General features: G+C 46.4%; 1 protein-coding gene across 1 annotated transcript; it reads right to left on the bottom strand.

The window, feature by feature from the left end:
* Positions 1–17,946: 17,946 nt before the first annotated feature.
* Positions 17,947–24,999, bottom strand: LOC141738464 (secreted Ly-6/uPAR-related protein 1-like). The gene is made up of 3 exons (XM_074573681.1): positions 24,598–24,999; positions 21,407–21,526; positions 17,947–20,140 (listed from the first exon to the last, which is right to left on the bottom strand). Exons 1-3 carry the CDS (start codon positions 24,647–24,649, stop codon positions 19,929–19,931), a joined length of 384 nt encoding a protein of 127 aa, XP_074429782.1. The 5' UTR covers positions 24,650–24,999; the 3' UTR covers positions 17,947–19,928.
* Between the last annotated feature and the right edge of the window lie 1,457 nt (positions 25,000–26,456).

Raw genomic sequence — 26,456 nt, 5'->3', positions numbered from 1 at the left:
GTTCCTTCAGCCACTGCTTGTAAGACTTATACTTCAGACCCCTCACCAGCTTTGTTGCCCTTCTCTGAACATGCTCCAGCACCTCAATGTCTTTCCTGTAGTAAGGGGCCCCAAACTGGTATCGGTCATCAACCCACGAATATACAAACCCATCTGTACTCCAGGTACCGAGTGAAATAGAGAGAGAACCATTAACAACCCTGAATGAACCCCATGGGTAAAGAAGGGTGTCAAATATTCTCACCAGTCCCAGGACATGCAGAAATGCCAAGACGTGAAATTAACACTTCATGTTCTTGCTGTGTTACTGCTAAGACCTAACACAAGTGTCTGTCACGCACTGGTAAAACGCAATGGCGACAGGCCACTTCATGGCCACATGTCTCTGTCACAGCCACCTCTCTGCTTTTCATTGCATCATGGAATGATGCTTGCTACATCCAGAAGCCCGGGACACTTTACCATAGCTGATAACTTTCTTCTACAGCCTGAAGAAATGGAATTTGCCCTGAAAGTAAAGCTGGAGCCCAGATATGTGGATAAATATTTCCTCATCTCTGTCCGTAGGCATTTGTGACAAACCCTATTTTATCTTCTTTCTCCAAATAAAGCTGAAGAGAGACACATTTATTTTACATTGTTGTAATTGAAGGACTTATTAGGACATGGTTAAAATACCTGGTTACTCACTTACTTGTTAGGGATAGAAAAAATATTAGACATTTCCTATTCACTGTCCAGAAGTGTATTTATGTTGGCACTTCTGCACATGAAACAAGCATTAATTATGTACTCACAAAATTCAGAAAGAAATACAATTTTCACAGATTTTCACTGCACTGCACTGCTCTTTCTCAGACGTGAGTTACTGGTCTCAGGCTACCCTGGGTTGGTTGATAAGCAGTGCAGTCATGGACGAGAACATCACAAAATTATCATGTCAGAGTGCATTTAAAAACAAACACATCAGCAGCCAGATTATTGTGTTATATTGTCATCTTAGAGAACAATACTAAAAATACCACTGCGGTCATCGACACTGAGAGTATAAGTCATGGGCAGAGATAGTGAAAATCCTTGAAACTGAGCCACCTTGGGAAGGTGAGAGGAGCATATCTGGCTGATGGAGATAAAGTCATGTCACTAGAAAGGTCCACAAAAGAAAAACCATTGTCTCTCCATTGCAAGAAATGATGATATACCTCTGTAACCCTGTGAACACAATACTGGCATTGCTTGTAATAGGCTACACTCTTTTTATTGAGTTTGCAAGTCCTCAGGGCTGAGGCTTGTTGGTCTGGCTTTGTCTGCACTTGGCCTGTCTTTAGCTTTGTTTTTTATTTGCTCATCTGTAAAAGCAGTTTTACTAATTGCCCAGGTGGCTATGCCTAAATTCCTTTACTTTTGTTTATCTTTGTTGTTTGCAACTGTTATCTTGTTATCTTTGCAACTGTAAGTTTACATAGATAGCCATAACAAGAAGTTGTTGCATCCAGAATGAACTATTTACGACTCCAACGTAAAGAAATACAGACCTGGTATGACAGCAAGGCCTCAAGAGTTGGAGGTGCAGGACATGGCACAGAGGAGTGCTGGCATGGGGTGATATGAGGTGGGGCAGTGGCTTGGTATTAGAGACCCCATGGCTATAAACAACTCACTGACAGTCAAAGAAATGCAGATCTAGAGGTGGACAAAATCATCTTTAGGAATAGCAAAGAGACCAAGGAGCTAATATCAAACCAATGTAAAATGCACCATACATGGTAAAATCCTCTGTGGGGTGGAGCAAGTGTTTTAGCAAACAGAATCAAAATGACTCTCAGTAGATCCTTGGTTGAGGAAGAAGAATCCATTTCCACCACCATACCCTTCCCAGTGGAGGACTCAGAATGCAAACGACTCACCGTACCTCCCTGTGAGGTGGGAGGCAGCAATGTTAGAAACTAGTAAGTCTGTGTATAACAATTTTAACCAAATTGTTATTGAAACTTTATTAATAGTAATTATTTCCTTTCTTTTTATGTCTATAATAATTTCATCTTCACTAATCATGATTCTTTGATTAAACTGTTAAGATTTCATACATGGTAATAGTAAATTCTTGCCTTTACATATGTGTTTCATTTTTGCCTATACCAAGATTTTGAGTGTTAACAAAAACATGGAAGTTCTCAGCTGGGTATGTAGGAGAGTTGATTAGGCATACAAATTCTTAAATAGGCCTTATTTCAAGGGCTGCTTATTTGTCTGTGGTGCACATCAATATCTCCACAGGATACAATCAGTCTAGCTCTTGACACTGAAGGCATCTTCACGGTATCCAAGAAACTCACAATCAAGGGACATTTTATTCTAGGGAACAGTGATTTTGAAAATTGCTAGATGTTGTGGGTAGACATCTGAAGAACTAGAGAGACACCAAAGCCCTTTGGATTATTGTGGTAAGTGTTTTCAATGGGACATAACACCACAAGGCTGAGAAGGTTATGTCACCTCTCTTCTCTGGACCTGGGGCTTCTCATGGCAGGACATGGGGGAGAGAAGCAATAAGCAGAACTTTTATCCTTTTTTCTTTTGTGCCATACCACTGCTTGAAAATGCTTATATTATGAGACTGAGGATGAGCAGTGCAAGTTCTTCCATGAGGAAAGGAAATCTGCTAACATAGGACTCTTCACTCCACCAAGCAATGGCATAACAAGTGCCTGTGCGAACCTCATGAAGTTCAACAAGGTCAAGTGCAAGGTCCTGCATGTGGGTCAGGGCAATGCCAAGCATAAATCCAGGCTGGGTGGAGAATGGATTGAGAGCAGCCCTGAGGAGAAGGACTTGGGGATGTTGGTGGATGAGAAGCTTAACATGAGCTGGCAATATGCGCTCACAGTCCGGAGAGCCAACTGCATCCTGGGCTGCATCCCCATCAACATGGCCAGCAGGGCGAGGGAGAGGATTCTGCCCCTCTACTCTGATCTGCTAAGACCTCACCTGCAGTGCTGCCTCCAGCTCTGGGGCCCCCAACATAAGAAGGACATGGACCTATTGGAGTGGGTCCAGAGGAGGCCACAAAGATGATCAGAGGGCTGGAGCATCTGTTCTATGAAGACAGACTGAGAGAATTGGAATCTTTAAGGTCCTTTCCAACCCAAACCATTCTATGACTCTACGAACAAGATACTATAAGCTGAAGGCAGACAAATTCAGACTGGAATACAGGTACACATTTTTAACCTCAGAAGCCACTTACAAGGAACGGATTGCTAAATGCTTGAATGGATTCTCTCTAAGGGGAAATATTTTTTGTAGAGAGTGATGTGACTGAGAATGGGACAGAATTATGGTGTAGACACCTACACTTCAGCCGTTCCTTGTGGCTGCCTTGAGAAGTATTGGAAATACAGAGAGGCACAATTAATTTGATGAGGGTACAATTAATTTGACCTGTAGTTAACATCTACTCTAGGATGGAGGAGACTGGAAATGGCCATTTCTTAATGGTGGCTGTTAAAGTAGCTTGAATGAATAGTTCTAGTGGAGCCTTCTGCATTAAAAATGTCCAAGGTTTGGGGAGATGGGTCCTATTTTCAGTGTCTTTTCACGTTTGTACCAAGCCTGGCATTGCAAGCCAGAACAAGGAGCATACACTGGGAAAGAAAATAAACTGTGATTGCACAGCAATCCTTGGTGGGGATTTCTCCAGCTATACCAAAACCACAGAGGCAGGCATGTGGCAAATTAGGCTGAGCACAAAAGGTGACACCTGGGAGAAAATCAGAAAGTCCCAACACCCTGACTGTCCTCTGATTTCATTAGAGGTAAACAGAGAGAATTCTTCACACAGCCGCATGCTTCAGCCCTCCCTTTTATGATGCACTTGAACCAAAGAGATTTTTTGAGTTCCCCACCAGCTAAAAAGCATTAGACACAGCTGATTGCAGCCACTTCTCAGTGCTCGTGCTCCATGACTTTGACTTGTGCATCTGCGTAGCTGTCATCGCTTCGACAAGCCACATGTGGAGGAGACTAATCTTCCCCTCCCTTCATTGGCCATGGATGCTTCACATCTTTGATCTCTGACCAGTTTGTCAGCATGTTTCCCGTATTTCAGCTATTATGGGCAGGGATCACAGCTCCTGGATGAGATCTGGTCTGAAAAGCATAAAATCTGTGTGGGTGAGGCACTGTGTTTTGTAGTTACACCCCCAGACCAAATCAGAGTTCTAAAACACAGAACAATGCTATCTGGTTAAACATTAACCTGAACCTCTCTTGTAAGGAGCAGGTAGCATGGCATGCAAAGTTAGTATAGCTCTTTTCCCACTCATCTGGTGTAGGCTGCACCTGGAAATTACGTCTCTGCACATTTATTTCCTCCCAACAGTCACAGAAGGTCTTTTTTGTTCATTTTTTTGCTAAAATGTAATTCTCTCCTCATCCAGTTCACCTCCAGGTCCATCTATTTTTTCTGGTCTTCCTCACTCTGGGGGCTGTTCAAGGCTTATATTCTCCCTGGAGGTTTGCCTGCATTTGTATAGGAATGAGTATTTTGCTCACTTACGACCTCTGCTCCTAAGCTCTCCCAATGCCTTGGATCTGTTGCCTCTTACCCTATCACCGTGCATCTTCAGGAAGAGTCTGGCTCAGTCTTCTCTATAACTTCCATTGAGTAGTTGTAGACAGGAATAAGGTTTTCCTTTCGTCTTCTCTTCTCCAGGGTGAAGAAAACTAGTCCCTCAGCCTCTCCTCGTATCTCCTGGGCTCCAGACCCTGGAAAACATCTGCTGAAGTTTCTCTGTTTTCTCAATGTCTTTCTAGTACTGGTGTCCCAAAGTAGAAGTATTTGTTATGATTTTCAGCTCCTCAACCAGAAAGCTAAATGACGTTTTTCCTTCTTATTCATTTTTCTCTCCTTTACTAGGAGAGTACATGGGTGTGAAGCACACTGTCCTATCAGAGCATTATCCCTGACGTCCAGCAGTGCCTACTTTGTGTTAGACAACCCAGGTGGGCTGAGAGAGCAATCAACTTGCTTTTTTATAGAATTACAGAATGGTTTGGGTGGGAAGGGACCTTAACGATCATCTCATTCCAACCCCTGCCCATAGCAGGGACACCATCCACTAGAACAGGTTGCTCAAAGCCCCATCCAGCCTAGCCTTGAACACTTCCAGGGATGGGGCAGCCACAGCTTCTCTGGGCAACCTGGGCCAGTGCCTTACCACCCTCACAGTCAAGAATGTCTTCCTAATATCTAATCTAAATTTTCCCTCTTTCAGTTTAAAACCATTCCTCGTCGTTCTATGGCTCCCCTCCCTGATACAGAGTCCCTCCCCAGTTTTCCTGGAGCCCCCTTTAGGGACTGGAAGGGGCTCTAATGTCTCCTTGGAGCTTTCTCTTCTCCAGACTGAACAACCCTGACTCTCTCAGCCTGTCATCCCAGCAGAGGGGCTCCAGCCTTCTGATCATCTTCATAGCCTCCTCTGGCCCTGCTCCAACAGGTCCATTTCTTTCCTGTGCTGAGGCCTCAGAACTGAACACAGCACTGAAGGGAGGTCTCCCCAGAGCGGAGCAGAGGGGCAGAGTGCCCCCCCTCACCCTGCTGGCCATGCTACTGGGGATGTAGCCTGGGATGCAGGGGGCTTTCTGAGCTGCGGGCACGCATTGTTGGTTCGTGTTGAGGTTCTCATCCACCAACACCCCCACGTTCTTCTCCTCAGGGCTGCTCTCAATCCATTCTCTTCCCAGCCTGCATCTGTGTGTGGGATCTGCCAAAGCACGTGGTGCTTGAACTGGGACAGAGACATGCAGGGATGTACCACCAGGTACTTCTCAGTGATGAGGTGTCATCACCCAAAATGAGACAACAACAATAGTAGCCTGGCTGCTTTCACACTGCTGCTTCACAATCCCATACATATCTTCCTGCACGATAGCTTGTAGCTTGAGATGAGTAGGAAGACGAGTTTCATGTAATTTCCAGTTAGATTGGGATTTTTCTTCATTCCCAAGAAGATTCTGAACCTCCTGATATTTTGGGTAATATTTTCCCTAGTAATTCCTAGAATTATGGTTGGTCTTTGATGGAAATTTTTGAATAGAAGAGTGAAATTTTTCCAGCTTTGCCCAACCTAGTGAAAAATCAAAATAATTAAATTGTTTAGAAAAGTTTTGAGAGTAAAAATAAGCTGGGAATTTTAGATTCTGGAAATAAAAAAGAACAACTTAGCATACTTTGTATCTGAGCTCTGTGTAAACATTTCATGGAGCTTCTTTGCCTATCCCTTGCAACAATAGCGGAAGTGGAAAGTGGGCTGTTTATTTTAAAAACAAACAAACAAAAATAATTAATTTTGTAAGGTAACCCAGCAAGTGTTTTGAAATGCTGGCAGAGGGACGTGGTTCATGTTACAGATGCAAGGCAAGTAGAGCTTCACGCTGAGATGGATAACTTGACATGTCCAGAAGCTGTCTAAGAAAATCAGGCAGGACTTTTGAGAGATTAGCTTTGCACAGACATCCATCCAACACTTGTATGGGGCTGGGATGAGTTGCTACCCAATTTTTTATTAATGTGAATGTCTCACAAAGTGATCTGCATTCTCTTCCTAGCTCAGCTCAGTGATGAATTTTGTAGGCCAATCTGGCTGCAGCTGCTTGCTTCAACTACCAGCCCGAGAGACATCCCCCTGGGATTTGGAGCCGACTAAGACAGGTTTCCCCAGGGAGCAGCAGGTATCAGCCAGGACTCTCGATGAACACACCATCATATATGCAGAACTAAGATACCTACAACATATTTCTCTGAATATATTGTGTTTTCTCCCTTTCCCCAGTGGCACAGCAAAGGGAGCGCACTGCTTGGGCAGGTGAGTGCTCTGCTTGGAAGCCCTCCAGGTAAAATCCAGCTTCGTGACTCCATGATATAGTGCAGGCAAGGAAACTGGGAGGCATCAAATACCCCTGCCAGAATGCTCCAGGTTTGGGACCTGGCACAACTGCCTCTGAAAGGCATGAGAAGCATGGACCTGGGTCGTGCTTTCAATCATCACAGAGTAGTATGAATCCATTGTGCTTGCTAATTCATCCTTAGAGGAAGCATTTCAGGAGGCCAAGGCATTTATGACCTCCTGCTGAGACTGCAGAGCCATTCAGTAATATCCGTAGGAGGAGGCATGGAGGTTTCCTTTTAAGTCCCTGCATAAACATGAACTTTGTTGCTGCTGACAACTTGAACCGCAGTCAGTCCCCTCTGGAAGAGCATCACTCTAATTCCCTGCTGTCCACAGAGTTGCACAGCAGGACCTCATCTCATTTTCCGCTTATTTATTATGCATGGCTGTTCTCATTTGCTGTGTTTCTCCATGCACTTTTCTGATCAAGCCAGGAGAGACTCACCTTTAGTAATGCAGTGTTACATTAACCTCCTGCAAAAAAAAATAATACCTGGATAGTTGTACCCAGAACCATGGAATGATAGAGTCATAGAATTGTTAGGGTTGCAAGGGACCTTGAAGATCATCTAGTTCCAACCCCCCCTGCCATGGGCAGGGGCATCTCCCACTAGCTCAGGTTGCTCAGAGCCCCATCCAGCCTGACCTTAAAAACTTCCAGGGATGGGGCTTCCACCACCTCTCTGGGCAACCTGTTCCAGTGTCTCACCACCCTCATGGTGAAGAACTTCTTCCTAACGTCCAATCTGAATCGTCCCATCTCTAGTTTTAATCCATTCCCTCTAGTCCTACATCCTAAAAAGTCCCTCACCAGCTTTCTTGTAGGCCCCTTAAGATACTAACGGAATTCTGGGCTGCATAGAGAAGAGTGTGGCCAGCAGGTCAAGGGAGGTCATTCTCCCCCTCCACTCTGCACTGGTGAGGCCACAACTGGAACACTGTGTCCAGCTCTGGGCTCCCCAGTTCCAGAGAGACAGGGAACTACTGGACACAGTCCAGCGTAGGGCAACAAAGATGATTGAGGGACTGGAGCATCTTCCTTAGGAGGAAAGGCTGAGAGAGCTGGGACTCTTTAGCCTGGAGAAGAGAAGGCTGAGGGGGTACCTTATTAATGTTGACAAGTATCTAAAGGGTGGGTCTAAGGAGGATGGAGCCAGACTCTTTTCAGTGGTTCCCAGTGACAGGACGAGGGGCAATGGGCACAAGTTAGAACATGGGAAGTTCCGATCAAATATGAGAAAAAACTTCTTTACAGTGAGGGTGACAGAGCACTGGAACAGGCTGCCCAGGGAGGTTGTGGAGTCCCCTTCTCTGGAGATTTTCAAGACCCACCTAGATGCAGTCCTGAGTAATGTGCTCTAGGCAATACTGCTTTAGCAGGGGAGTTGGACTAGATGATCTCTAGAGGTCCCTTCCAACTCTGAAAAATTCCGTGAATTCCGTGAATTCCGTGATACTGGTAGGCCACTATAAGGTCTCCTCGGAGCCTTCTTTTCTCCAGACTGAACAACCCCAACTCTCTCAGTCTGTCCTCATAGGAGAGGTGCTCCAGCCCTCTGATCATCCTTGTGGCCCTTCTCTGGACACGTTCCAGCACGTTCATATCTTTCTTGTAGTAGGGGCTCCAGAATTGGACGCAGTACTCCAGGTGGGGTCTCCCGAGAGTGGAGTAGAGGGGGAGAATCACCTCCCTCAACCTGCTGGCCACATTTCTTTTAAAGCAGCCCAGGATCTGGTTAGCTTTGTGGGCTGCTAGTGCACACTGACGGCTCATGTTGAGCCTTTCATACACCAGCACCCCCAAGTCCTTTTCTTCAGGGCCGCTCTCAAGACAGTCACTGCCCAGCCTATATCAGTGCTTGGGATTGCCCCGACCCAGATGGAGGTCCTTGCACTTGGTCTTGTTGAACTTCATGAGATGGGCATGGGCCCACCTCTCCAGCCTGTCAAGGTTGCTCTGGATGGCATCCCTTCCGTCCAGCGTGTCAGCCGCCCCACACAGCTTGGTGTCTTCAGCAAACTTGCTGAGGGTGCACTCAATGCCACTGTCCGTGTCTCTGACGAAGATGTTAAACAAGACTGGTCCCAGTACTGATCCTTGAGGGACTCCACTTGTCACTGGCCTCCACTTGGACATGGACCCATTGACGGCCACTCTTTGGGTGTGGCCATCAAGCCAGTTCTTTATCCACTGAATTGTCAGTCCACCAAAGCCACATTTTATCAGCTTGGAGACCAGGATGTCATGGGGGACAGTGGCAAAGGCTTTGCTTAGGTCCAGGTAAATGACGTCAGTTGCTCTCCCCTTGTCTATTGATGTTGTGACCTTCTCACAGAAGGCCACCAGGTTTGTCAGGCAGGATTTGCCCTTGGTGAAGCCGTGTTGATTGTACCCAGTCACCTCTTTGTTATTCTTCTGCCTCCGCAGTGCCTTGTGGAGGATGTGCTCCATAATCTTACCAGGCATGGAGGTGAGACTGACTGGCCTATAGTTCCTGGGTTCCTCCTCCTTTCCCTTTTTGAAAATGGGGATTATGTTTCCCCTTTTCCAGTCAGTGGGGACTTCACCAGACTGCCTTGACTTTTGGAATATAATAGAGAGTGGTTTATCAACCTCATCCGCCAGCTCCTTCAGTATGCATGGGTGTATCCCATAGGGTCCCATGGACTTGTTCACTTTCAGGTTCAACAGATCTTCACTTACAATGGGCAGTTCTTTCCAACCCCTGCCATTGTGTTCTGTGACTCCGGGAGTGTGGCTGGAACCCTTGCAAGTGAAGACTGAGGAAAAGAAGTCGTTGAGAACCTCGTCCTTCTCCATATCACTTGTCGCTAGCTGCCACGTTTTCTTTCTGAGGGGGCCCACACCCTGCCTAGTCTTCTTCTTACCATTAATACGCCTATAGAAATTTTTGCTCTTTCCCTTGATCTCTTTGGCTAGATTTAATTTCATCTGAGCTTTAGCTTTTCTCACCAGGTCTCTTGCTGTTCAGACAGCTTCCTTATATTCCTCCCATTCCAGCTGTCCTTTCTTCCACTCCTTATAAATTTTCTTTTTGTGTGACAGTGTGTCCAGGAGTTCCTTGTTCATCCAGGCAGGTGTCCTAGCATTCTTTCCTGCCTTTCTCTTTGTTGGTATAGTTTGCTCCTGGACATGGAGAAGGTGATCCTTGAATACTGACCAACTGTCCTGGGCCCACCTTCCCTCTAGAGCTTTGTCCCACGGCACTTTGGCCAGCAGAATGAGTGTCACAGTTTGCAAGCAGAGTTGTGTGTATGCATACGCAGGGAAGCAGTTCTGTACACTTGTAAAATCCAGGAAGCTCTTTTGAAAACTTGTTTTTAAAACAAGTCTAGATGATGTATTTCAATCAGAGAAGAATACCCATGGTCATAGAACAAGAAGAGATTATCTTTCACTTAATGACTATGTAAATATGACTCGTGTCCTTCAGGGCAAGGCTGTGTCATTAGTCAATAGTTGTGCACTTGGAAATCTCTGCTCCTGATGGCAAATTCACCTTCCCCTTTGCAAACAAGCCAACAGGTACAGCACAGCTGCTGTTCTGTAGTCCTATGAAGAGGAAGAATCAAGACTATTGCTGACTTTTGAAAACATATCCAGCTGTAAGCAACAACAACTGGTGTATAATGAAAGGAGTTTTGAGGGTAAAGCAGAAAACAAGGAGCTGCCCCCCAGTATGGATCCAGATCTGGAATTATAACACAGATGAGGTTGGAAGGGAGCTCTAGGGTCTGTAGTCCACAACACCCTGGGAAAAGCAGGGCTGGTGTGGGGTCCAATCCAGCTAATCTCTCCACTAGCTGCTGTTACTTTGCACATGAGCAGAGCCCACATGAGCACAGATCCGTCCTCTCCTTCCTCAGCCCCAAGGCAGAAGCATGAGCCATAGTATTACTTTGTACAAACACCTCAGAAACGTGTAGATTGAAGTCCTGATCCAAAGCTCACAGTAAATTATAAAGGTTGACAGACTTTCCCCAGGCTACAGTAGGATGAGGGTGGGATGGGAACTGAGACATCCTTCATAGTTGCCCTGAACCATCAGCTCTCCCTTATTCACCAATGAACAACATTTCTTCTTGCAAACAGAACTGTTTCTGTTTGTTGGGACATGTTTGCAACCTGCTTCTGATTTTCTTTGGAGTAATTAGTCATTTAGAAGTGGTCACAAACCACATAGAGCCTTTGTTTCTTATTTTTGCAAAGGGCTTTGGTTGAGTGTCACATGGAAGGATGCACAGGCTTGCAACATGGCTTCTCTGACTATAAAATGGGAAGAATATTTATCACCTAGCTTTGATGCTGAAGTCCTTGTGTCTAAATTCAGACACTGAGCTCCTCAGAGGGAAAGCAGCTATAGAGCTTCAAAGCCTTGTTTCTGTGCTCTTATTTGATTCATATCCAGGGAGTGCAGGACACTTTACAGATGCAAAGCTACTAGTTTTCCTGAGAGAAGGATCTTACAGAAAGCCTGAGGCTAGGTTGGAAACGTTGCAGTCTTCATCTCCCAAAATGAAGGTCTGGATGCCCAGCGCATCCTTGTCCTAGTTATCAGCCTGAATTAGAATATGCAGCTATTTATAATGGAAACCTACATCTCAGTTCCAAAAATAGCGTGGAATAAAACCTCGTGAGGAATTAAAAAAAACATTAGAAGTAACAGCGCTGCATTTTGAGAGCTCAGGTATGTCGTGGACCTGGTTTGCTTTAAAAGCTGTTTACTTCAGTGGTGACAAGCTCCACTAGCTGTGTCTTTCCAGACCTATACCCATAGCAGGATTTGGCCCAGGACTTGGGCAGATACTGAGTTCTAAGGAGAGAAGTGATTCTATGAAATAAGGAACCAAAAAGTTTGGCCCTATGTCTCTTTCTGTGATCAGGAAAAAGATGATCTGACTCTGTGCTGGACTTGCTGGGGCTGCAGAGAGGGTTAGTGTAGGTCACGCAGCAACCTGCTGCCACCCATCCCCGTGACATCGTCAGTGTCTTGGGACTTGGGTGCACCCAGGTCACAGCAGAGACATTTACTGGGGCTCTTTCTACCTAAATGCTGTGTCTGGGAGGACGTGAAGGGTCTGGAGAATAAGTCTTATGAGGAACAACTGAGGGACCTGGGGTTGTTTAGCCAGGGGAGACCTTTTTGCTTCTACAACTACCTGAAAGGGGGTTGTAGTGAGGGCGGTCGGTCTCTTCTCCCAAGTAACAAGTGATAGGACAAGAGGAAATGGCCTCAAGTTGCCCCAGGGGAGGTTTAGTCTGGATATTAGGAAAACTGTCTTCACCAAAAGGGCTGTCAAGCATTTTTGCTTGGTTTGTTTGTTTGCATGGTTCTTGTAAGAGTTAGGTTGATGGTTGGACTAGATGATCTCAAAGGTCCCTTCCAACCTAGGCAATTCTGTGATTCTGTAACATGTCAGTCCTTCCCAAAAACAAAGCATGAGGACCTTGGAGACAATCAGCTGCTGACTTCTGGGGGGGTGTAGATAGTGCTTGACATCTAGCTGCTGCCTGACTATAAATAAAGCATCTCCTAAAAGCCTCATTAATCTTACACATACCTACTCCTCCTTAATGAATGTTGTCACGTGTTATTTCAAGGTTTGCGTGATTACAGGATACCATAAAACCCATTAACTCTCCCTTTGCCTCCCGGGCTCTCAAGATCATGCCAAAGTAAACAAGTGAGATTATTGAGCAACTAAGGAGAAACAATAACACAGGCACATCCATCCACCCACGCGTAGAGTCCCACAAGCACGTGCTCCCACTGTCCTGGCATTTCCAAAACACAGCCAGTCCCACAGCTCCCAGCCCAAATACTGCTGGCATCATGGTTCAGAGGCTGGGGGACAGCTGTGCCCTCTGTGGGATGGATCCCACCACCCTGGCTCAGGTCCCTGTGACTTCTCAGCTTGAAAAAAGCATCTTTGCCCTCCCCCTGAGTACTGCAGGGTATGGGACCCAGCTCCCTGCTGGTGGGGTGGAGGATGGTTGAGCTCCACAGGTTGGTGGGCTTCATGGAAAGGAAAGGAAAGTCCACCACTAAACCATGTCTCTCAGCAATACATCTACCCCTCTTTTAAGTAGCTCCAGGGATGGTGACTCAACCACTTCCCTGGGCAGCCTGTTCCAATGCTTGACAACCCTTTTGGTGAAGACAGTTTTCCTAATATCCATCTTAAACCTCCCCTGGCACAACTGGAGGCCATTTCCTCTTGTCCCATCTCTTATTACTTGGGAGAAGAGACCGACCCACACCTCTCTACAACCTCCTTTCAGGTAGTTATAGAGAGCGAGAAGGTCTCTACTCAGCCTCCTTTTCTCCAGGCTAAGCAACCCCAGTTCCCTCAGCCACTCCTCCTAGACTGATTTCCTATTCATGAGGAACCCCAACCGGCCCTTTACATTTTTGCACAGAGCCAGCACAGTAAATGTGGGCTTGTAGAAAACCCTTCTATGATTTGAGGACATCATTAGGTAAAAAGGCCACTTTCTAGTTGCATTGCTCAAAGGCAAAGATAAACTTGATCCTTTTCCCAAGCTGGCCACGGCTGGTGGCCTGTAGCTCTTCACTTATCCTTTCTTTTCTCTGGGTAGAAGTCAGATGTCTTGCTATTAACTCTCCCTTCCTCACTAGGATGTCTTTCCTCCTCTGCTTCAAGTGTGACAGTCTTACTATCTCCTGGGTGTTTGTTTCTTTTTCAGATTTGGATGTCATCTCCAAACACAGTGACAGCTGTTTTTACACTACAAACACCTCTTCCTTCCCCTGTGTCCTCCCTCCCCAGAGCCAGGAGATGGGAAGCAGCCAGGAAAGATTAAAAAAAAATTATGGCTTCTTTTTAGCACAGCTTTACAAAGACATGGCTCATCTTATCATGGATTTGTGTGTGTGCAGGTAACAACATACAGCTGCTGGTTTGAATTCGTTGCACGGCAAGAGTTTGTGAAGTCCCTCTGAGTTTCAGGAAAACAAATACTCGGGTGGAAGACACTCTACTGAAGCCTTCACTGGGACTGAAGACAGCTCAGCCCTTTTTGAGGCTTCAGAGGATCCATGTCAAAGAACTACATCAAAGCATATTGTTAATGAGTATTTGCCGTTCTGCCACTCTCAGCACATGGTGAGGGTGTCCTGATGCCACCGGGAACCCAGAGCCCACTCCCTGCTGTGGGTCGGTGCTCCTTGCTGGGAGTGGTGGCACATCCCTCTGTACGCATCTCCCATCACTGCTGCCTCACAGTCACCCTCTGAAATCCTGCTGCTGCCCGGGGGAGAGTTTCGGCTGGCAAAGTGCCACCCGCCCCCAGATTTTCATGTAGGCAAGTGGAAAAACGTTGTGCCATAGCCTGTGTTTTGTGCATCATCTGGGAAACCAGCTGAGCAGCAAAGGTGAGTGCATTGCACCAACACTCAGAGAAGGTGCCAAGCTTCTCCCAAGCATCAGGGAGCTCCTCACCCTGCTCCTCACAAGTCCAAAGGTACTGCAGAAACAAACGCACCAACATGAGCACCTTGACATCACTCCATCTCCTTTTTCAGGCAGTCTTTTGTATCTCATTCCCATATTATTGAGAAAAGGCGATTTCTTTTGCAAGGAGATGAAGGGATGTTCATGCACACAGCTGACAACAGAGCAGGAGTGAGCTTTATTGCTCCAAACACTGGTGAGTCCAGGGCAAGGTTGTATGTTAAAACAAGAGTCAGACAGTTCTGGTGTGCCATCACTGATGTGACTGAGGGCATATCAAATTGCCCTTGCAATGGGGAGGAAAAGCATGGAAACATAAAAAATATATCCACATCTTGTATTCAGATACCTGCAGGCCAAAGGGAGCATGTAGTATTTTTGTTCAGGTGTCTGGGTTAGATTTTTGTGACTCTGACCCAAGGATTTCATATGCTATGGCCTCTGGTTGCCTTTAACATTGTGGATCGGTATGGATTTCAGCAACATGCCCAGGAGGGACTAGTGCAAAATCAGTTCATCCCAAGGAACAGTGTCCTTACCCACATTTACTAAGTGTATTCACAAGCTTAAATCGCAGCTTGCACCCAAGATGTGTTGCAGGACCGTGCCTGGAGCTACTAATGTGTGGCAATTCCTGTCTGTTTAATAGGGGCTGACTGGGGAAAGGGGATCAGGATCCAGCCCAGCCTCAGATAGGACACAGAATGATTAATTGACATACTCTGCGGTTTTTAAAACCTCATGGCTTTTTAAAACCTCTACAAACTGTAGATTGTAATCCCACGGAATGGGGAGGAAGACATTTTGGGAAGGCAGTTAATGCATGCGCAGGCCATCTGCCCCATCCTTTTACAATACTCTGAGCATCCCTCAGTATCCTAAGTGCATCCCTGCCCATCCCAAGTGATCCTAAACTACTTTGCTAAATTGAGATACAACCATCATGCTGTGCTTGCCTCCCCGCCCCCTCAACATATCTGCTTCAAATACCACAAAGTTTCCTTTTGCCTCATTTTTAGGAAATTTGCCTTATTCTCAGTCCTGGGGCCTTACTGAATAAAGAGGATTCAGATTTATGTTCCCCTGGAATTAGGGATGCGAGAGTCATGCAGGAGAGCAATGAAGGTAACCGAGAGAGGATGTGCAGGCGTGTCAGAGGCAGCAGTTCCAAGTCACCCACAGCCTAATACAGAAAAATAGATCTATTTTAAGAAGAAAAAAAAAAATAGTGTGCATGATAAGTTTTAGATGAGAAATAATTTGGGAGTGATATTGAAAATGATATCACTCCTGCTGCACTTCAGTCCTGCCAAGCGTATTCTATAATTAATAACTACTTCAGATGAAGTGACTTCCTTTTGAATGTGCAGTATTAAACATTTAAATCCCTATCTGTAAATATAAGGCTGTGGCAGATATATCCATAAGCCTTGCAGCTACATGCTAATATATATTTATATTCTAGATAGGTATTTTTAGCAAGAACTACAAGTTCTTTCTGTATTTGATTACATCAGAGCTCTATTTTACATAAATGTCTGGACTACAAAAATATCCCCTTCTTTTTCCTTCTCTTGGAGTTTTGCAATAATTTCTACCCTAGTCTCCTCTGTTTTTCTTTCATGCCCACCTGGATTAATGCAACTTTCAAGAGGACTGGTTTTTTTTTTTCCCCCCTTCTCCCCCCCAAAGAAGACAGAATACATACAATTCAAAGAAATCAAGCAGAAAAAAACATCTTCTGGTGTTTCCCACCTTGCATCTGGAGCCAGCCTGCAATCAGGGCATGCCAAGATAACTACCACCACTCATGGCTACACATGATGTGACCAGTCTCCTGCTGTGGAAAGCAACTGCAAATGATCCCTGCTGCAAACCCTGGTCCTTTAAGTATTAATCATGCTGTTTGTGTAGCTTTGCTCTCCCACAACACCAGTGATGCTTTTGCTGGAATCTTTCCCACGTCAAAGCAGCATGAATGAGACTGGGTCCTGATCCAGACCAAGCCAAGGCTGGTTGTACGCTGTGTTTCCAGAGGAAAAACTATCCTTTGAAATGTCTGTTCCACCTTAAAGACTCGTGGAGCCCACGAGGAAAGCCCACGCAAGGCAGACATATCACCCTGGTGGTTGGCTGGAGGTGGGACTCAACAAGGTATACCAGTTTGAATATCCTTACCAGTGTGGGTCTGTGAACACCTCCCTGAAAGTTTAGTCTCTGCTGTGGTTAACTCTTTAATTCCTAGATGGATTTGCAACTGGAATTGGGTGATGAAGATCAGGGCTGCACAGTAGGGCTGCCCCACATTTGCAGAAGGGAAAGAAAAGGCAACTTCTTGGCCAAATAAAGCATGAAGCACCGAGGAGCACCCTCAAGTCTGGAGATAAAGTCTCTGGTTGTGTGCAGAGTGACTGCTGGGAAGAACAAGCCCCCAGAGGGGCAGGTAAAATCCTTCAACACAGCAACAGCAATGTTGGATGCCGCCTGCTGCAAAGCCTCATCTTGCAGGGCCGAGAGGCTGCAAATCTTTTTATGGCCCTTTGGAGACACATCTCTCTCTGTTCTATTTTATTCAGCCTATATTTAAATTCTCCCTCTGTATGTCCACTCGACACAGTGATGCAAAAGTCTGCCAACTCCTTTGAATCCCTTGTCAGTGTCCTGCATTTGCTGGGGCAGTGCTGCTTGCTGCGTTTAACTCCCAGGGACCAAATAGCTAGAACAAATAAAAGCAATAACCAAAGCAGCAACACATCCAACTTTGCAAGGGCTCCCAGTGGTGGCTGTTTAGCTTGTGGTTTCTGGCTAACTCAGTGTGAACAGATGAGTATTAATGCAAAAGGACATTTTGTACCCCTGACACTCTGTGTGAAGGGCTTTTCACCTCTCCTAATCTAGGAACTTATTACAAGTGCTTTGAAACTAAAAGCTGCCTTTGTCTCTGTTTTGGCTACAGTAGAATCTCGCTGCTCTGGCAATGAAGCCACATTAACAGGCAAGTCCATGGTGACAGGAGACCTGCAACATAGACCTGATAGAAGATGCTCACAGCCAGCACCAGTGACACTAGGAGGGCTGGAGTCCACACCCGCAGAAGCTTTGCAGCAAAGAGGGGACCACAAATAGTTGCTCCCAGCCCCCTGCTTGCCTTGCTATGCTGAGCTCAGTCACTTTCTCTTTGCCTGCTGCAAGAGAAGCTGCACAAAGAAAACACCCCGTTCTCCCTCGGTATGCCCCAGATCAGCCTCCTGTAATCACTTGATGGTACTTTACCCTTCTGCCACCCTTCTCCCCTTCTTCCAGGGAGGATGGCCTTAAACCTAGGTCTTGCAAGGGGTATTTTTGCACTCTCTTGCTTGTCCCCTTCTGTAGCTTTTCCCTGCTCTGGCTCAGGGCAGTTTGGGAGCTGCAGAACCAGTCAGAGATGTGTCCTCCCTGCAGCCTGTGCTGCCCCATGCTTCCTTCCAAGGATGAGCGCAGAAGAAACATGCTGCAAGCTGAAAACTGGAAGATCCAACTTTATTCTCTTGATTCTTGCCCAGAAGGGAACCCTCACCCACCCAGTCCCTCTGTATCCAGACCCTGCCCCATCTGCATGTGCAATAGATGGAGGAAAGTTCAGCTCACATTAACGCAGCACAGGACGCTGCAGCCAGCGTGGAAAGGCCACTGGGGACAGTGACTTACTCCAAGACCTTGAAGCCAGGATGGAAAAGGGGATGTGACCTACAGATGGCAGTGATGGTGGTATGCTTCTGGTCTGACTCATCAGACTGTTTTTGGAGCAGGGAAACACAGAACAGATCAGTAGGAAGCAGAAGCTGGTGCTCTGTGTCTGCAAGGGTGGCTGTAATAGCAGTATTATTGTAACTCCCAATCATTATCCTCTCAATGGCATTTTTCCCCCCTGTAGACCTCAGCATTGCAATGGTGTCTCAGGGAAGCTGTGGATGTTTTAGTGAAGCACGGGGCATTTCAACTCCAGAAAAAAAAGGGTCTCATCAACCTCCTGAGCCCCAGGCTTATATGGAACCCTCTGCCAAGGAATGCAATGCCTTGTAAAAATTTTCTTGCAAATGGTACTGAACAGACCTTGAGAAACAATTATCTCTGTGCAATGAAGAAAAAAGACTCCTTCTGCTTATTCCTTTAGTTTCCTGGCTGGTGTCTTATGGAAACAGAGTAAAAATGGAATTTGCCACAGAGGAGGTTGCAGGGATGGTATGAACACACAAGGATGGTACATGGGATGTACACATGCTCCACTCTGCCCATGCTCTTGCAGGTTGCCTCCTGCTCCCCTGGACGCGCCCTAGCAATAAGAACAGAGTAAATGGGCAAGTTTCTTGGCTTTCCCCGACCCGAGAGGGCTGAGAGCTGGGCATGCCTGGCTCCTTTATACCTCCTTTCATCCATCTGGTTTTACAGAAGATAGGGCATAAAAATCAATCTTACAGCTGCTCCAAGGGAAAGCACAGCAAATCCCCCTGGGATTTAACCGGCATGTGTGAAGCCATTGGCTTTTCCCAGAGTTGAGGGTCTGGGATAGTCATTACTTTTCCTCTCCTGCAGTCCCTGCTGTGAAGGGACAATGGAGTGCAGAGTAACAGAAGAAGTTGCTTGAAATGGTCTGTAAAACATCTGGGAAGTGAAATCCAGGAGCTCTGATTGCAACCCAAGTTCAGGCAAAGGGCTCCTGAGGGTTTTGGCTAGTCAAACTCCCAAATTTACTTTTGCAGGTCTAACCTGCCCTGGCCTGTTAGTCCAGGGCATGTTTTGAGCTTTCCAGAAATACATCCCATACATAAAGGCTGAGCCCTTCTGAACTCATTCCATAGCTTATTCTAGACAGAACTAAATGCCAGCTTTCTTCAATTGCTAACCACACTCTGTTGAGCAGGTAGTGAGAGGAGACCAGCATCCATCTGCTGCTTTAACTCAGGAGATGGCACCAAAACTGATGATAAACCAAGCTTCTGATGGAGGTTTGCAGGACTTTTTTGGGGTTGTGCACAGGAATATAGGAGAGGCCCATAGACACAGGTTGTGCGGGAGCTCGAGTCCTGGGAAAAAAGCATAGTCCACATGGAGTGTGTGTACAGCCCCTGCTCTCACTGAGGGTGACCCCAGAGCACCAGCCTTGATGGCACTGCCCACACTCTTCTGCTGAGCAGAGTTGCAGCACTTCATCCACTACTGCTCCCCACAGAGGAAAGCTGTAAGGGGAGATGTAGGTCCTGGGGGCCAGAATCAACTGAAAGTGAAGAACATCTGCTTAGCAGCTGGAAACTGGAAATCTAAGGGGTTTAGGTCCAGGTGCCCAAACTTGTGGCTTGAATCCACTTGAATTCACAGCACTGGAGATGGGTGAAGCCACACATCAGCAAAGAAGGTTATTCCCAAGGCATCTAAGAGCTCACAAGGCAGCTTGGCAGAGAGAGGAGTGGGGACGTTTTGGCTGGAGCACAGGCACTTGCACTGTTACAGAGCGTACCGGAGGAGTGTGCCAACGACCATGGCCATCAGACCCAGTGCTGCAGAACTCCTTCCCACCCCGTTGATGGTTCTGGTGTCATCGGTGCAGAGATCAGTGTAGCAGCATGACTTGGGTTTGTTTGCCCCTATTCCATTATAGGAGATGCATTCTTCCTCACAGCTTCTGGTTACGGTGATGTTGCCAAAAAAGGGATAACCTGAAACAGGCAGATTGGAGAAGGGGAGAAGACAGAGAAAGAACTGGTGAAGGAAGGTGCAGACAGCTGACATCGAGAAACACTGACTTTGTGCAATGGAGGGGAATTAAAGTGTTTTTAGGTAAATGAAGGTAAATAAGGTGTCGAGCATCTTTAATCAACAGGTGCCTGTAATCTAGACTGCTCTTTGTAGTAACAGGTATGACCTTTCTCCCTGCTGCTCCTTCTAAATTTATTCTAGCATTGACAAGAGACAAAATCCCTGTGTATTTTGTTCAGGTGAGTTGCTCCTGCGATGGCTCTGCATAGAAGGTAGCAGTGCCAAGAAGCACTGGCGTAACGCTGGCATGGGTGCTGATGAGACAGTTGGTGCTAAGTGAAAAAGTCTACAAACAAGGAGAGAGCCCCTGGGTTTCTGCGATATGTTTGCATGTATCTATTATTTCAGGGTCTGTAAGGGCATAGGGATGGAAAAGGCAAAACAGACTGAGTAAGCGGGATAAGTCCTGTATGCTTCACTATGAAGCTCCGAATCTGATGGATTTCTCTTATTCCCACTCTTAAATTGGATAACTCCACCTGGATTCTTAAATGAAGTTAAAAAAGATAATCCAAGCTGTGACCGGGATGGGGAGACGGAAGCATGTCCAGCAGGTTGAGGGAGGTGATTCTGCCTCTCCTGGAGTCCTCAGAACAGGAGAAAGGCATGGACCTGTTGGAGCAGGTCCAGAGGAGACCACGGAGATGCTCCGAGGGCTGGAGCCCCTCTGCTGTGAGGACAGGCTGAGAGAGTTGGGGGTGTTCAGCCTAGAGCAGAGAAGGCTCTGGGAAGACCTTATAGCAGCCTTCTAGTACCTAAAGGGGGTCTGCAGGAAAGCTGGGGAGAGACTCTTGATTAGGGAGTGGAGTGATAGGATGAGGGGTAACAGTTATAAACTAAAAGAGGGTAGACTCAGACTAGATGTTAGGAAGAAATTGTTTACACTGAGAGTGGTGAAATATTGGCCCAGGTTGCCCAGAGAGGTGGTGGATGCCTCATCTCTGGAAACATTCCAGGTCAGGTTGGACAGGGCTCTGAGCAACCTGGTGTAGTTGAAGGTGTCCCTGCTCATTGCAGGGCATTGGACTAGAAGGCCTTTAGAAGTCCCTTCCCACCCAAACCATTCTATGATTCTATAATTCTATGATTCTAAGTTCATGAGGTAATTTGTCCCAGGAAGGATGCATGTCTCCTCATGAGCACTCACAGCAAGCAAAGAAACTTACCTGTGTCTACGGAATGCAGCGTTGTTGTACACACGGTGGCTTTCGGGGGGCACAGGGTGGCTGTTCTGCACTCAGCAATGTCTGTTGGATCCTTGCACGTGTAACATCGTAAGGACTGGGCTGCAGAGAGCAACAGAATGGGTCTGAGGTGGTCACAGCAGCAAAAGCAGACAGCAAGTCTGCGGCTTCTCTACTCTGTGGTGGGGACTATGTGATTGTCCGTGCTTCTTCCCCCCTTCACCAAGATACAGTGGCCTCAGAAACAAAGCATAGCTGGAGCCAGTGGCAAAGCTTGGGTATGTCAGGGGGGAAAGACCAAACCCCAACACCAAAGGACAAGGATGGTGTTGCGGGAGTTGAGCGTGGTCATTACCTTGGGGGCTCAGCATCCTAAAAAAAGCAGGGATCTAGAGAGACCTATTTCTTGGGCAGCTTTGATAGGATCTTTGCACCCTCTGTAAGAGATGCTATGGCAGAGAGCAAAATAGCTTCTTTTGTTGAGAGCAGCATTCACCAGCACCGAAAGACTGGCACTTCCCCCATTCCTCCACCCACAACGACAGCTTCTTCGTACTTGTTTAGAGGGATTTGTGCAGAACTTAGTAACTGAGAGCAGAATTTAAATTTCAGAGCCGTACCAGAGACCCTAAGGGCTGAATGTGGCCTAAAAAACACTTTCATCAGGGGCTACTGCTGCTTTTGAAAAGAAATGATGCCACAAAGCCCTTGCTGGCTGCCTGCGGACACAGGGACACTTTTACATATGCAAGCATTGATCACAGCAGTTGCTCAAAAGTATCGGTACAAGACCTGTCCATCCGCAGCCAGCAGATACAGAGTGTGCATATTTTTCGGAGTTGTGCTGGTGTGACTTGATGACAGAAACCAGCCTGGTTTGATATTTTCTATTCTACGTGTCTTCCACACACACAACAGCTGAAGAACCACCCAAATGTGTCCACTGCCATCTATTGGTAAAATTGCAGAGAGACGATGTTTTCTAGTTATAGTTCTGCAGCATCTGCTGTTAGAGAGAAACTTCTGGGACTTTGTGATAAGAATAAACATTTTTGAAGGCAGTTGTTTGAACGTCTGACTCTGGAATGAATTTTCAGGGCATTTACTTCTCTTAGAACCACCTTTGGAAAACTCAGCTGTACGATAAAGCCTACACAATGCAAAAGCTTTCTTTGTTCTCTTTGCAGAGGTAGAAAGGACTTTTTAACATGAGCAGTGGTGGTGTTCTGGTGGCCATATCTTTTGTGTGGTGAACCTGACCCTGTTACCTGAGCTGAGGACCTTTGTAGATCCCTTCCAAATGACCTATGAGAGCTTAGTTTATATTTTAACACCTAGTGCCCACTGAGAGAGAAAACGCAACTTTGTCAATCTGACAAGGATACGGATGTTTGTGAGTGTGTAGGACTGGCTAATGGATGGATGGAGCTGTGCTAGCTTAAAGCATCTGAGAAACTAATCTTCAGCCTTTGGGTTGAGCTGGTTTCTAAAGCTCCCCATTTACATGAGTGAGCAGGGCAGGGCCATGGGCTCTGGGGGAGTTAATTCCAGTTAAGAGCAGGAAGAAAACTCTCAGGCGCCTTGTCTTTCACTGACTCAGGATGCAGCACTCAGAGGATACTGGTTTTATAGAAAAGTTGCAGTGGAAGAGGAAAGCCCAAAAGCATAAAGAGCAGAACAGAAGAGAAGAACTGAACACAGAGGACAATGCTGTGTCCTGATCTAAGGCCAATACTTGACCGTTCATCACTGTCCAACAGTACCGTCTGTCCCTTGATATCAAACCTCTGGAAAGATGAATGGTCACAGACATATTCCTCAGCTGCAAGAGCTGTGCCTAGACCAGCTGCCTCCTACTGTATCATCCCAGAAAATCTATTTCTGTCTCCATCTCAGCTATAAAGCAAAGGGTGGTGATGCCTCTCTGTTTCCATAAAGTGCTCTGAGACCCGTGAGTGGAGACCTGCTCTGTCAGTTCCTCAGCAACCCCATTAAATCCAGGACAGGACTAGACCCAGAGGGAGGGAAAGAAACACATAATACACCACCTGTGAAATATCTTTAAAAAAAGAAAAAATACCAGCAGGTACTGAAATATAAAAAATTGCAGTAGCTGTATAGAAATAACCTGTGGTGGGTTTGACCCATGCTCTTCAGCCAGTAGTTGGGTTTGCTTTAGAGACAGGTGGAAGGAGTGATGAGGATAAGGGGATTAAAAAAGTGATGCAGCCTAAAGACACTCAGAACACTTCCATGCATAAAGAATTGCAAGGTGTATGCCTTTCAGCCTTCTTCCATTTGCAGCCCTTTGAATGATCTCGATGTAGCCATGCCTCCAGATGGAGGTATTTGACCCCTGCCCAAGCTGTCTTTCCTCTGAGATCTTTCAGAGTCCCACAAAAACTGCCTGAGGACCTCTGAGGCTTGTGGGCTCTAGATTAAAATCCACTGAGTTGTTGTCACCCCAAGAATGACTCTGTTCCAGGCCAAGGATGTATTTGCAGTGGATCACAAATAGATGGGAGTAAGAATACAGCGATGATGAGACCCTATTACCAGCTTGCTCGAGACCCAGACTCATCAGAGACCAAATCTAAACAGACGCAGGAGAATTTCCTATCTCTGCCTATATCCTAATCTCTAGAAATTAGTGGAAACGCGGGAGATAGTGGTTTAATGAACCTTTCTAAAATTCTTGGAGTTATTTCTCAAACCCTCACCTGTATCTATACTGAAGCCTCGCCCTCTGGTTTTCAGAACTTCCAGCAGACAGCTGGGAAGTTTTAGGGATGGCAGGAGCTCAGGATGAAAATACCCCATCCTATCCCCAGGGGGACAAGTTGGGAGTTTAAGAGCTTGTACTGCTCTGTGCCATGTGGCTGTCATTCACACCTTAGTCCTATAAAGCAGTGGTTGGTCCCCTCCATCCTGATTGGGTGACAGGTGAGCACCTATGCATCCGAACGATGTTCATTGCTCTCTGTCAAGCATCATATCTTTCCCCACCAGGAATGCATATCCCCTTTCCCCATTCACCCTCTCCATTAACCTTCTTAAATACATAAGGGCATCATTTCCCCTACCTGGGGATTACCAGGTCTTTCTGCCTTTCCCCTCCCCTCCCAGGCATTTCCCAGGTGGTCCCTGCAGTGTCAGGAACGCGGAGGTCTTACCCAACTCCACGTATGCCAGGCCAAGCAGGAGCCCAACCAGAAATGTCTTCATGCTGAGAGCAGATCTGTGAAGCCAGGACAGTAAAAGAGAACTGCTCCCAGACAGCTTTATATGTTTTCCCACCCTCCACCTCCTGTTGATCCTGTGGGCGGATTCCCTCAGGGCGTCAGGGGAGAGCTCAGCTCCAGTCTGGATTGGGATTTGTAGAGGAACAAGTTCCCCAAGGAGGTGACGTCACTGCAACAATAAGACTCTAGCCATACGTATTCTCATCTTCAGGTTTATGTCCTGGAGCTGGTCCCATGGAAAAGGAAAAAAAAAACAGCTTGCATTGCAAGGGGTGGCCCCATGCCGGTGCTTGGATGGGGAATGTGACAAGGTATGTTTGTTCCTTCAAGTCTGGCTCTGTGAGCCAAGAGCTAGATTGTGTCAGGCGTGTTGCATTGGGCAACAACAGTCTCGATGCAAGTGGGAGCAGGCTGGGCTTCTACACGCATTGGCTCAGCCTCACCGAAGCCTGTTCCATGTTTTCATGCCTACTGTTCTCCAGGCTGGCAGAAGGGAAGCTGGCGTGGCTGGATTTGCTCAAAGCATGTCTCTTTTCCCAAATCCAGTGTAAAAGCAAGCCCGGTGTCTGGTTCCTGGGGGCTTAGTTAGTAACTGAGCCCTGGTGCTGGGCTGCTGGGCATGGGAGCCCCTGAAAGGCCAGTGGAGGTGAATGTGGGAGATGGTGCCTCCAAATCTGGGATTTGTGTATGACGTTTTGTTTCAGATTTTTGTTGGCAGAGCAGGGCGCTGTGCTTTCTTTTACAAACGTGTCGACTATTTGACAAATTTTATTCTGAATGTGGGAAATAAATCCAACATGGAGAAATGGATCAACTTTCCCACTGCAGTACCTTTCTGACAGAAAATTTCACTTTATGCATTTCAAGGCAACCCTTTCACAAAAAAATATTTTTTTTTTAATCTTATATAATGTTTGTGGAAAGGCTTAAAAAGCTTGCATTTTGGGAGAAATGCTTTGCTCCTCCTTTTTGACTGAGCCAATGGCATTTTATATTTCACAGGAAAAGCTGATAGACCTTTTTGTTGTTTTTGTTGTGATCCAGGGTGGAAAAAAACAGCATTATGCAATTTCCCATAAAAGAGCTGAATATGCCAATGAAGAAAAGTTTGTGAATCACTGTGGAGCACTCAGAGGCTTCAGGGATGGAGACAAGGTGTGTGCACAAAATGATCTAATGCCTGTTGCTCATTGCGGCAATGCACGTGGCCATCGATACCATTTCCAGGAACCTATCCTTTTTCCCAGTTTGTGATTGGGACTTTTTGGGCAAGTGCTGCTCCCTAAAGGTTTGCAGTAACTCGAGAAGCATTGCTAATGAAAATTTCCACAGTCAGGGATGACACAAAGCCGATCAGGCTGGGGCAGCAGGATCAGTGATGTGCCGTGGGAAAGGGGAGGGAAAGACAGGTACCCTAATGCTCACTTGGCTGTGAGAGTGAAAATAATCTTTATTTTATCTTTCTGTGCTGTCAGAGACCAGGTACATAAAACCAAACAGTCCAAACATACCTCTCTGGGTGTACAGGAAAAACTCCGCTCTGTGAAAGCCACCAGACCTGGTTATATCCAGATCCTTTCTTGTACCAAGGCAGTTCAAGGCATATTTGAGCAATATCTTAATTAGCACGCATGAAACTGAGAAAGATCCAGTGCTTTAAGTATTCAAGGTGGTTATGCCTGAATAAGTAAGCACAGCAGGGCTGACACTCCAGCATTCACAACACTAAAACACCGCTCGGCAGATTGTGTGTATTGTATGTAGCTTGCTGAAATGGAGATGTCAGCACA

This window comes from Larus michahellis, chromosome 2 (genome assembly GCF_964199755.1).
Source record: "Larus michahellis chromosome 2, bLarMic1.1, whole genome shotgun sequence".
Lineage (NCBI taxonomy): Eukaryota > Metazoa > Chordata > Aves > Charadriiformes > Laridae > Larus > Larus michahellis.
Note: the sequence above shows the minus strand (reverse complement) of the source record. Positions and strands in the feature narration are given on the sequence as shown.

Bases quoted from the DNA above. Each gene is read 5' to 3' on its own strand.
- LOC141738464 (XM_074573681.1), bottom strand. From the start codon at position 24,649: ATGAAGACATTTCTGGTTGGGCTCCTGCTTGGCCTGGCATACGTGGAG. The intron at 21,527-24,597 runs GTAAGACCTCCG...TGCTCTCTGCAG, and splicing joins CCTGGCATACGTGGAGTTGG to CCCAGTCCTTACGATGTTAC. The intron at 20,141-21,406 runs GTAAGTTTCTTT...TGCCTGTTTCAG, and splicing joins GCTGCATTCCGTAGACACAG to GTTATCCCTTTTTTGGCAAC.